This window comes from Neodiprion lecontei, chromosome 5, assembly GCF_021901455.1.
Source record: "Neodiprion lecontei isolate iyNeoLeco1 chromosome 5, iyNeoLeco1.1, whole genome shotgun sequence".
Taxonomy (NCBI): Eukaryota; Metazoa; Arthropoda; class Insecta; order Hymenoptera; family Diprionidae; genus Neodiprion; species Neodiprion lecontei.
Window position 1 is genome coordinate 8927091 of NC_060264.1, and position 13054 is coordinate 8940144.

General features: G+C 39.2%; 1 protein-coding gene across 2 annotated transcripts; it reads right to left on the bottom strand.

The window, feature by feature from the left end:
• Nucleotides 1-186: 186 nt before the first annotated feature.
• LOC107218307 (glucose dehydrogenase [FAD, quinone]-like) lies at nucleotides 187-4956 on the bottom strand. 2 transcript variants are annotated; one of them, XM_046739629.1, is made up of 5 exons: nucleotides 4811-4956; nucleotides 4605-4698; nucleotides 3109-4373; nucleotides 1338-1617; nucleotides 187-1256 (listed from the first exon to the last, which is right to left on the bottom strand). In XM_046739629.1, exons 3-5 carry the CDS (start codon nucleotides 4347-4349, stop codon nucleotides 888-890), a joined length of 1890 nt encoding a protein of 629 aa, XP_046595585.1. In that variant the 5' UTR covers nucleotides 4350-4373; nucleotides 4605-4698; nucleotides 4811-4956; the 3' UTR covers nucleotides 187-887. The 2 variants fall into 2 exon arrangements, with proteins under 2 accessions (XP_046595585.1, XP_046595586.1); XM_046739630.1 differs by lacking the exon at nucleotides 4605-4698.
• Between the last annotated feature and the right edge of the window lie 8098 nt (nucleotides 4957-13054).

Consider the following 13054-nt stretch of genomic DNA (forward strand, 5'->3'; position numbering starts at 1 on the left):
TCCCAAGAAAACGTGGAAGAAACAGTCTTTCCCAAAGTGGAATATTTCCAAAAGAAAGACTGTGGCTGGTCGTTGATCGAAATGATCAATCTGGCTGTAATTTCAACGACAAGTACATTCCACTATAAGGAGATGTGTTGCTGTACACAAAACTACTGAAGGATATTCAAGATAAGAAGGCTATTGTCAACATCCGAAACAGCGACTCGTATTGCTTCCTCTGGTCGATTTCAAGCTGACGATAATCCGGTTCGTACCCATATTTTAGCTCACTGCTACGGAATGATGGTTTAAATTTTCTATTCACGTTCACGACATAAATAGCGACGAAAAACAAAAGCACAGTGAAGTTGTACCTGTTTATTTAGGCGAAATAAGTGTGACGTACCCGTTTCGGCTTTCAGTTTGAGAAACTGAAATTATTGTGGAAAATAATTATGATGATAAGAAATATGACGAACATAATGTGAAAACTCTGTGAAGATCCAAACATTACTTTTCCTGTAACTGACAACGAACGTTCATTTGGAGATTGCCCCCGATGTCGCTCTAATTTTGCTACGTTGTAGGGCATTAAAAAATAGTTGTCAAATTTGTTATTACCCATTCATCAATCGTTACAGAAATATGATTGGCTGTAGATCTGCTTACTTAGGGACTCACTTCGTGTAAAATGTAACTTCGGTTGCTTATCGAGCGGCGAAACATCGTTTGCGTTGAGACCATTCGCCGAAAACTCCCGGCATCAAACCTAAGATCATTCAATATTTACCTATATTAATGAATATTTAGCTCTCACAAACAACAGCGCTCCACTTTTTACGGGAAAATATTTTTATCAGCTATCTTTGTTTACGTATCAATGCTTTTGATGATCATTTGCTCGACTAGTGACCATTCCAATCTTCCTTAATAAGATCTGCTGCCTTTTCAGCGATCATAATAACTGGAGCATTGGTATTACCGGACACTATGTTTGGCATTATGGAAGCGTCCACAACACGGAGACCATTTATACCGTGAACCTTGAGGCGTTGGTTCACCACAGCCATTTCGTCATTTTCAGAGCCCATTTTACAAGTGGAAGTAGCGTGATAAATCGTCAATGTATAGAATCGTGCGTAGCAGCGCCAATAGTCACGAGATGGAAATTCCAAGTGAGCACAATCCGGGATCAAGTTGGAGCTGACACTGGCATTCAATTTCTGCATAGTCGACGTAAGGCTGAAATTGTAAATGAAATCGGCTGCCTCCGCCTGTAAAAAACGAGATCCCGTGTGAAAGTTACACTTCGATAGAAATATCGGTATTATTTGACACCAGATTTATCAGCTTACCAGAATCTCCAAATCTTGTGGGTTATCAAAGTAATTCGGAACTATGAGTGGATGGTGTACGATATTATTATCTCTCAGCTTGATGTAGCCTCTGCTCTTCGGGTGTAATATAAATGGGATTATACTGTAGGCATCCTTGTTGATGATATTCGAATATAAGGTTTCGTAAAGATCATCTTTGAGACCAAACGCATTCTTGGTAAGTTCGCTGTTTCCATTGAAAGCCGATGACCAGAGAAAATACTGGAGGTCAGGAAAATCGAGGGAACTGTTAGCATACCTGAAAGCATGTGAGATGTCACCATGACGTTTACTTGGAAGCAAATTTTCCTCGATAAATTGCGAATTTAAATAGACAAATCTTTTTCATTCAATTCCAAAGCGAAGCCTATCTTGATACAATCCATTTCTATTTCTACTCCTTTCAGGCCCACCTCCAAGCCAAAGAGACAGCATGATAGACAGCATTTTGAATCTTGAATTCTTGAAAAAGAATGTGACTTTGCTATAAAAAAAATTAAATAATTTCCTTCACTCATGCTTTGATAAATCAAATTAAACTTTTTGTATTCGGTGACAAGTTTCAATTATAAAAAAGCTATCGTCCACTGTTATTCCGAAGGTAAACAATTTTTATCCAATGTTCTCTATCATATATTAGAATAAAACATGTGACTAGTAAGAAATACGTGATTTAGAGTAAGCGCCTGTCGGATTTATTGATTGCTCTACTGTCGTGATTTCAACCATCCACCCCGTAACAACGGCAAAAAGTTTCAGTTGACTTATCAAGTCACGAGTAAAAGAAATATTCTTTTCTCTGTAGAAGAAGTTGCATTGGTTGATTTTTTTTCAAGTCGTTCGTATGTTTTGTCAAAAATTATTTGATTATACTTACAAATGACCAGGGTGCCGAAATGCAGTATTAAAATGACTGTTCAATATGACTTTTAAGGTGTTACTCCACGGTTGATCTAATAGGTAGAAACTACGAATCTTGTACACCTACTAATTGATTACGACAATTAAATTACTAGAGACGAAATCTTTAGTTTGAACGACCTGAGCGTAAGATCAGAATTCGCAGAAAAAGAAGCCATGACAATTAGTGTGTGCACAGAATCTAACGAAACTATTGTGTTCAGTGAAGCGATAACGAATGTAAGAATTATTATAGAAGCACGGTTTAGAAGCTGTGACTACGTTGCATAGCCGTGTGCGGAGTAACTTTCTATGGAGGATTACGTATTATACTTACATAATTATACAGTGTTGAAAAGTTCTGTATAGAACTTCTTTCACTGTGCTAGAAGTTTTATCCGGATACGGAACAGTGAATTCACCATACATTTGCTGTGTATTCAATTCACAAACACAATAAATTTACTATAAAACTTAGTGAAATCAGATTACTTTTCTGTGTTTTTCCTATAAATTTTAGTAAAATCAAAAATTTTCATTGTAAATTTCAAACAAATGCATAGTAATTTACGTTGCTGCACTGAATTTGTAAATTTACACGTCTTTTGTCCAATAAATGTGTAGTAAATTCACAATCATTTTCAACAGTGTAGGGGCAGAAGCACTAGTAATGAAAAGCATACTCGAATGTACATAATTGGATTACGGATAAGAGCAACAGCTAGTGGGAATCTACCTCTGTCTACCGCGATGGACAATGAAAGTATCAAACTGAAAATCATTGAGTAAAATTATTGATATTTGCTGTACAGAGAAATATCAGTAAACATTTTTATTATATCATTGATACCTGGAATTGGTGAAACCTATAACTTCGCCGAAGGATATGTCATATAACGAGCCGTTTCGCTCAGCCAGGAATTGTTCTACTTCCGAAAGAGTCGATGTTGATGAATCATACGGCGGATCAATCAGATAGGTAAGTCCTCCAATCCCCACATGATCCTGAAGATTTTTCCCAACTCCTGGACTATCCAGAATAACCCGAATGCCGACCTCTTCTAAGTGTTCCTTAGGACCGATTCCTGAGAGCATTAGCAGTTGAGGCGATTGAATAGTGCCCGCTGAGAGTATTACCTCTTTTTTTGCACGAACGGTGTACGTCATGTTTTCTCGGACAAATTCAACGCCGTAAGCTGTTTTTGTGGTTTCATTCACGAGAATCTTAGTGACCAAAGCACCCGTGCGCACATGGAGGTTTTCTCTTCCAGCTGTGAAACGCAGATAGGCTTTTGCCGAGCTGCATCTAAGGCCATTTCTCACAGTGGCTTGCGGGTACATAAATCCCGTCTGCGTCTCTCCGTTCACATCCACCTCAGAGTAACCCATTTCAAAACTAGCATTCAGAAAATAGCTTGCAATCGGATGCTTGTATCTTCCTCGTTCAACAGTCAAATAGCCAGTGGTCCCATGATAAGGAGATGCGCGGAGTTCGGGGATGGAGACGTTTTCCGCTTTTTTGAAGTATGGTAAAACAGCGTCGTATCCCCATCCGGAATTTCCCAACTCCTCCCATTGGTCGTAATCTTTTCGATTGCCACGAACGTATATCAGATAATTAATGACGCTGCTCCCTCCGAGTGCTTTACCTCTGGGCCAGTTGCATTGATTGTTGACCATGCCTTTACAATAGGTCGACGAATTTTCAATTTTGAATCCCCAGTCGACTTCGGTGTGCTGAAGATATAAAGCCAGTGAAGGTACGTCAGAGATAACTCCTTCATCGTTCCCAGCCTCCAATAGCAGGATAGTCCAATTTGAATTTTCCGATAATCTGTTAGCGAGTACGGCTCCTGCAGATCCTCCTCCGATTATTACAAAGTCATAACTGCCAAGCATCTCTTCCACCGAAACGATACGTACTCTGTTATCTTTGTCGACAATGTCAGGTCGCCGGAGGACTATCAAAAGTTCCAAAAATGTTAAAAAACCAATCATGGTCCCGTTGGACAAAGCAAAACGGATACCAGTGTATGCCCACTGAACAATCAGTTGGGATACAGATGTGTTTCTTTCGGGAACAATTTCCATGACAACTCCTTGATTCGGTGTTGGCTGTAAAAACATTGTGCAATTTCATCATTAGTAGAATGCAGATGTGTTTACTGGTATAAAATATTCGAGTGGGTATCTAATTGTTGAAATCGTAAACTAGTTGAGAAAGCAGTTACTTTAAAATTGCGTAGAAGTATTAAAACCATTGCAGCCGCTTGTCACCCAATCTATAAGTGAATACCCCCTTGAAAATAGTATATGCATGATTTTCTTCGATTTTTTATCACTCACACAAAAAATTTTTTTATCCAGGGGTAAGTATCTCCTTATCCGTATGACTGGTGACTATGGCCAATACCAGCTCTTCTGATCTAGCAATACGTCACTTGACGATCAATTTAGGAAAAAAAAATGCTAATTTCGCACTTCCCGTTCTTGGTACACAATATACTATTAGATTGCTACATAAGAGATTCATTAAATTTCGACTTACGTACTGACGATTTACTCTAAAATCCACGTTAATACGTTTAACGTTTCTATGTTTTTCTCGTGTGCATTATTGACATTCTTTTGATCCCGTCAGCTTCTGCTTGTACAGACCATGTGAATTTGTTTCATTTCTGCGTTTCTTGCATTTATGCCCACGCCATTTATTCCAGTCTTTAGCAATATTTTCTCTTCATTCGCTCCATTCGACAGATTCTTAAATTCACGATAAACGGATCCCAATATATGCTCATTGGACAGTCTGCAGTTGGGGTGCACAAGCGTATATCTATCGAGTACGATATCTATCACCACACTGTGATTTGGCATTCACTGTGAAAAGTGTGTGCAATTCCTGTATCAAGAACTCAACACGGCACAAGAACTCAACACATTGATCGAATCTCCGTTGAAATACTTGGTTTTTATAGTCCCAATAATATCTGTGCGTGTACGCGAATGACTTCAGGTCAAACGGATGCGTACGTTTGCGAACGTAGCGGTACAAATCACATAATTCTCATCGTACCAGTATTTGGACCTCAGCCAATCGTATCACAAGCATAGTAATAGTTTAGCTAATGCATATAACATTCAAATAAGCACTCGGGTTGAAATATTTGTTTTCTTTTTCCTGTTTTAATACTCCACCTATCCAGTCAAACAGTACTCAAGTTCAAATATTTGTTTCTTTGCCCCTACTTGTAAACATACATGCCTTGGGAGTCGTTTCACGGAGCCATCAAAGCCATGACCAGGCACTCAAGCTTGCAAGCGGGAACTAAATATCAAATATTTGAAGCTCGGCGTTTATTATACAAGGCATACAGAATATTAAACAATACGAGTTTCGGTCAGTGTTAGAATGCAGAACATGAATGATTCTCGAGAGCTCTAGTATAAGATTCCCGCCGAGTTTCCATTACGTGATATCGACTCCATTAGCAAATGTGTTATTCATCGAGATTGGATTCCAACGCTGTGTTTAAAGTGCCTGAAGGTAAAAATTAATACTTTCATCGTTGACCTGCAATCAGAATTTAATGGTACGGTCCCAGACAGTGTTCCGATCGATCCGATCGTCCCATCTCAGCTTCACGAAAAACACGATATCCATTGGTAACCGGGACACCACCGCGATGCGTGCTACACAGTATATTGTAATTCAGCAACTAGCTCAATACCAACCCTATGACCATCCAATTTTGAGAATACATGACCTTGGTTGAAAAATTTTCAGCTTTTCAATGAAATTACTAGCTGCTACGTCTAGTTTTCAAGTCTACGCGCCTGTCCAACTTTCCCACATTCTTGCTGATACTCTACACCCTACATTGTCCTCTCACTCTCAAGTAGTCCTCCTGAAAATGATTGTGTGTTGAATTATAAAATTTATCTTGTGAATTCGATGAAACACATAAAAAATCACGTAATAAATTGCCAAAGCACGAATCACCAGGTATACCGGATCAAAAATCAAATAGTGAACTACACATAATTTTTGTACGATTTTTGATATAATGTTATTCAGTATACAAATTATCTACGTACCAAAACCGCCAGATCATTCATGCCGTCGAAATAGTTTGGAACTATGATCGGCTGCTCTGTGATATTATTGTCTCTCAGTTTGACGTAATTTCGACTCTTCGGGTTTATCAGCGATGGTATCACGTCGTTCGCTGGCTTATCGATTATGTTCGAAAATATGGCTGCGTAAAAATCGTCTCTAAGGCCAAAGATCCTTTTAACGACTTAAGTATTCGTATTTAGCGTCGTTGAACCAAGAAATAATTGGAGGTGCGGGAAATCGACACAACTGTTGGCATACCTCAATGGAGAGATTTTGGAAATGATGGATGGGGATACGAGGATGTTTTACCTTATTTCAAAAAATCCGAAAATATCTCAATACCCGATCTCCGTGAATCGCCGTATCATGGAACCACTGGCCATTTGACAGTTGAACACTTGAAATATGAACATCCTATTACGAGCTATTTTCTGAATGCCACTTCTGAACTAGGCTACAGTGTGGTAGATGTGAACGGTAAGACCCAGACTGGATTTATGCGCACGCGAACTACAACTAGAAACGGCCTTCGATGCAGCACGGCGAAAGCCTATCTGCGATCCGCAGCTGATAGGAGAAACCTACACATTAGTACGAATTCTCTGGCCCATAAGATTCTCATCGATAAAACGACAAAAACAGCTTACGGAGTTGAATTTGTCCGAAAAAACATGAGGCACATTGTTCGTGCAAAAAAAGAGGTAATACTCTCAGCGGGCGCGATTCAATCGCCTCAACTGCTAATGCTATCAGGAATCGGTCCGCGAGAGAACCTAGAAGACCTTGGCATTGAGGTTATTCGCAACAGCCCAGGAGTCGGGCAAAACCTTCAGGACTTTTGTTTGTTGTTTGTTTGTTTTGGAATAGAAGTGCTGTAAAAGCAACTCCTCTAACTGGGTAGAAAACACTTGAGTCCATACTTCAATTAAATGAGTCCAATAAAGTTTCAGTTCGAATTATAATTTATGCTGGATTGGTTTTGATTTTCTACTGTGACTCACACACAACTATTAACAGCTAGGTGTGTAAACATGAACGGTGCCACCATACTTATTTCAACAAAACGTTGTACACTAAATTTTTTATCGTCCTTCAGTACAAATATTGAAGTCTGCTATGTTACGTTTTACACATCGTATTTATTCAATGGCATTAGTCAATTCCGATATGAATACAATGACGAAACAATAGCCATGGAGCTATTTGAAATCATGTACAAATTCGAAATCATGGACTTAGAAGAAATTTACTTCCATGATTTTCTCGGTTATAAATACGTGATCATTGAAAAACGTGCACCTAACTAAGATTTCACTGTACAAAATTATTTTCTAAATTGCCGACCATTCGTAAATGCATCCTGTACCCAATCGTATACTTACTTAACGAGTTTATACATTTAAGTATGAACAATCTGGGTCAGTTCCGGAATCCTGAAAGATCAAAGTTTACATAAAAGATACACGAAGTATAACTTTTGGGAAAGCCAAATTCTGAAAACTCAAAATCCTGATTACACAAAAACTCTAATGCACAAAAAATTGGAACGACCGTCGCTGTGAGTAAAAAAATTTCTATGTGGCAGAATTGCAGAATGTTTTTATATTGAATCCACCGTATTCAAATACGCGTGGCATGCTTACTGACAAATTCTTGCCGGCGGTCCGCGTCTGAACAGTAATAACGATGCAGGGATTTTGCACCATCGGGACAATGCATTTTCAAAGACTCCTTTGGTCGTCAATTCATCGTCCGAACTGGCGGTCCTTCTCAATTTCATGCGTGAGCGTAGCTTTGCAACGTTGGAAAAATGTTTTCCCAAGCTTTGACATTCAAAGTCTTGCACCCACCGGAAAAGATGGGATTCCAATCTTTCTTGATAAACTCCGCGGCCTTTTCGGCGATCATGATAGTTGGTGCGTTGGTGTTCCCAGATACTATGGTTGGCATAATTGAGGCGTCCACGACCCGAAGACTGTTCACACCGTGGACCCTAAGGCGTGCGTCTACTACAGCCATTTTATCGTCAGTTGGGCCCATTTTACAAGTGGAAGTGGAATGATAAACGCTCAACGTGAAAAATCGTACGTAGCAACGCCAATAATCACGGGACGGAAAATTTAAGTGTGCGCACTCCGGGATCGTATTGGAATTGGGACGCGCATTCAATTTCTTCATAGTTGAGGTTTGGCTGAGGTTGTAGGCAAAAAAGATCCCTTCTACCTGCGAATTGAAAGATCGTCCATGAAATATCCTTAAACTCAAGTTATGTGATGTTCTTCGATACAAATGAAGTTATCTGTATACCAAAACATCCAGATCATCCGGGTGGTCGAGATAATTTGGAACTATGATTGGCTGCTCTGTGATATTATTGCCTCTCAGCTTGATGTAACCTCTACTCTTCGGGTGTATCAGTGCTGGTTCCACCCCGTAGGCTTCCTTATCAATTATATTCGAAAATAAGGATGCGTAAAAGTCGTCTCTGAGACCAAAAACACTTGTAACAAGTTCACCGTTTACATTTTGAGCGGTTGAACTAAGAAATAATTCAAGGTCCGGGTAATCGATAGAACTGTTGGCATACCTAAAAAGAAAACCGAAAGGTTTGATCAGAAATATTTGTATAATAGTACCTTATGTAACAAGGGAATAAAGTCGACTTTTATTCCTGTGTTACATATAGGACTTTACTTCCGACTCAACTCTGGCTGTAAAAATTATTTGAAAATTGGGACTTTTAAATTGGGCTCATATTTCTCGGTGATTTGGATTTAAGATCATATTTCCCGCAAATGTGTTTTAGGGAAAAACACGGGCCGCTTTCATCCCGCTTTTGAGGTCAATAAAGTTAACTTTATGGTTGAGTCGGGAATAAATTGTTGTACGTGTGATGTCATCTGTTAATCCAGTTCAAGTTTTCGCATATGGAGTGAAAAAAAAAACGCCAAACATAAAATTTCAACTTATTTTGTATCAAATGTAAGTTGAATTTCTTCTTCACTGGGTCATCAAGTTGTTATTGTGAAATTTCGAAATATTATTGTTCAGGAATTTGTACTTAGAACGGAGTCATCAACGCGATTGTTTTTTGTTGGTGAAACATTCCAATTCCAAACCAACATCGATCGAAAATTCTCGGATTTCGTGAACCGGAAAATTTGGTGTCCTGAGACTTCCGAAACAGAGGCCGGTGAAGAATTCGAAAATCCGTGAAAGTACTCTCAGTAGTGTAACAAAACCTTGAAGGGAAAACAAAATCGAGTCACGTCGTATTATCCCGGAAATTCATGGCGTGTAATGGCAATGTTGAAAAATCGAATCGCCACTTCCCATTGGCTTCGGAACAACGTAACCACTTGATAACAGAACTTTAAAGACAGTAGATGATGACAGAAACTATTGTCAATGATTTTAAATTCCCGAATATTGAAATCAGATAATGCTGAATTTTTGTTGTTGAATGCGTGTCCAAATTTTTTTTCTTGGTAGAATACGCGAGGAAAATTTCAGATGGCGTAAAAATGGTGATATTTCAAAAATATTCTATGAGACACGGTATGACGCATGTAATGTCAGTGTTTCTAAAAAACAAGAACTGCTACAACTGTTCTTCGACGCGAATATCATAAACGGAATTAGAACGATAATGCTTGAAGTACGTGATCCTTCAGTCAGATTTTAATATGGTTTGTAAATTTCGAGTATAGATGCCGTCGCTCTATAATTGGACCGTGCGTACAAAAAATTTCAAAATTTAATATACCGATCAGAGAAACTCCCGACAACCTCAAAATTGGAGAAGCATCGCGTTATCCATGTTTTTACTACACATGATGAATGCTACTATAATTCACCAAATTCTCATTCATTATCTGTATATAAACAGAGGTCCTGTTTGCATTTAAGTCTTACACATGCTTTGGAAAAATTGATACCATAATGCCGTTATACTATTTCTATTCACGACAATTTTATGACTTGAATAAAAGCTTAATTGCACCAAAAAACTACGGGATCTAAGTTGTTATTATTATTGTTGTTGCTGTTGTTTTTAGTATTATTTTGAACAATCTGCAAAAATGTGACAGAGATTTTGTGTATAGCTTACGAAACTGCGTACCTTACAATTCAACGTACTGCTCAAGACTTATACCAATAGACGAAAAAATGTTTAAATATCTAATTCAGAAGCATGTAAATTTATGTCATTTGTTTTACATTGCAGAGAAAGCGCGTACGACTGTCAGGACTGGATTATTTTGGTACGAGTTGGCAACTGGTCGCCTAACGCTTGAAAATGTTCACCTGGTGTTGACGAAAGCCAATGTTTCGCAGAAGCCAGTACCGTATAGGTGACCCTCTCTTTTTACCAGAAAGTCCGTTACGTCCGCTAGAGTTGTCGTAGATGCATTGTACGGTGGATCGATCAAAAAAGTAAGCCCACCAATCATGATATGATCCTGAAGATTTTGCCCGACTCCTGGGCTGTCGTGAATAACCTTAACTCCAACCTCTTCCAGGTGATCTTTGGGTCCTATTCCTGAGAGCATTAGCAGTTTAGGCGATTGAATCGCGCCCGCTGAGAGTATTACCTCTTTTTTTGCACGAACAATGTGCCTCATGTTTTCTCGGACAAATTCAACTCCGTAAGCTGTTTTTGTCGTTTTATCGATGAGAATCTTATGGACCAGAGAATTCGTACTAATGTGCAGGTTTCTCCTATCAGCTGTGGATCGCAGATAGGCTTTCGACGTGCTGCATCGAAGGCCGTTTCTAGTAGTGGTTTGCGGTCGGTTGAATCCAGTTTGCGTCTTGCCGTTCACATCCACCTCATGGTAGCCCATTTCAGACATGGCATTCGAAAAGTATCCTTGCATCGGGTGTTCATACCTTGGATTTTCAACTGTAAGAGGGCCGGAGGTACCGTGATAAGGCGATTCGCGGAGACCGGGAATCGTCATATTTTCTGCCTTTTTAAAATACGGTAAAACGTCATCGTATCCCCATCCAGGATTCCCCGAATCCCTCCAGTTGTCGTAATCTCTTCGATTTCCACGTACGTATAGCATGTAATTAACGCTGCTGGATCCTCCAAGTGATTTTCCTCTGGTCCAGTGGCATTGATTGTCGACCATGCCCTTACAATAGGCCGAAGAAGATTCAGTTTTGAATTTCCAGTCCATATCAGTGTTCACAAGATTATAAGTCATTACAGGTAGATCAGAAATAACTCTTTCATCACCTCCAGCCTCTAGTAGCAAGATCGTCCAGTTTTTATTTTCCGTTAATCTGTTGGCAAGTACAGCTCCTGCGGATCCTGCACCAATTACTACAAAGTCGTACTGGTCCAGCAGTTCTACCGTTGGAACGATGCGTGCTCTATTATCCTTGTCGACAATGTCAGGTCGAAGAAGCACTATTAGAACTTCGAAAAAAGTAACAAACCCGACTGTTACCCCGGCGCAGGACAAAGCTAAACGGATCCCTGTATATGCCCACTGAACAATCAGTTGGGGTACAGGCGTATTTCTGTCGGGTACAATGTCCATTGTAACTCTGTGATTTGGTCAAGTTTTTGCAACTGCTGTATCAAGAACTGAAGACGACACGAACATTGATCAAGCCTCCGTCGAAATGTCTGGTTTTTATATTCGTAAAAATATTTTTGCGCATGCGCATACTTCAGGTCAAACGGGTACTTCATCCAATCAATTTACACGTATAATAATGGTTTTGTTGACACACGAAAGGTTCAAATAACTGCTCAGGATTGAATATTTGTTTGCTTAATTCTATTTCTAAATTACACTTACTTACTTGTTAGGAAAATGATGCTCAGAACAAATATTTGTTTTCTTGTCCCTGTTTCTATGTTCCACTTACTTAGTAAAATAAGAAGTGATCGAACGTTAGTTTCCTACTTGAAAGGTTGCATGCCTTGTGAATCGCGTCACGGAGATTTAACGCCATCAAAGGGACCCAAATTTTCAAGCGGAAATAAGATAACGGTTATTCGAAACTCAGAATTTATTTGATAAGGCGCGTAGAATATTAAGCAAAATAAATTTTGTTTATTGTCAGCACGCAGAATATGAATGATTCTCAAGAGCTGTGGCATAAAATTTCCACGGACTTTTCATTACGTCATATCAACTCTTTTAGTAAACATATGATATTTAGCCCACTCGTTTTAGGTTTTAACCTCAAATTAAGTCCCAGCAAGCTGTAATTTGATGTATACCTTCATTTAGCGGTAAAATATAAGCCTTCATAAGTTCCAACGATTTCATTATACGCAAAACAATTGGGCAACAACGAACAAGGCGAGAAATGACTTTTCGTATTTATCTCCGTATCCGTTTGTCCTACGTCAGAAATAGCATTTATCAAAAATAAAGATGAAACACTTATCTACAAAAAATGTTGCACACTTTTTCCCATAAAGATTGTGATTTCAGCAAAATACGACGTATAAACTCTGCACCCATGCTTCCCTTTCCCTCAGGCTTAAAAACTCCATGTCTTCAAAAAGGAGCTTTGGATTAAAAATCCCGAGTCCCCGCAAACTGCAGTTCTGGTTTCACAAACCCGAGTCTGCGAAACGTCTGGTTAAGAGCACAGGATCTTTTGGGTGTACGAGTTCCGTCCTGACTCGCGCTCAATTAAAAGCCCACCG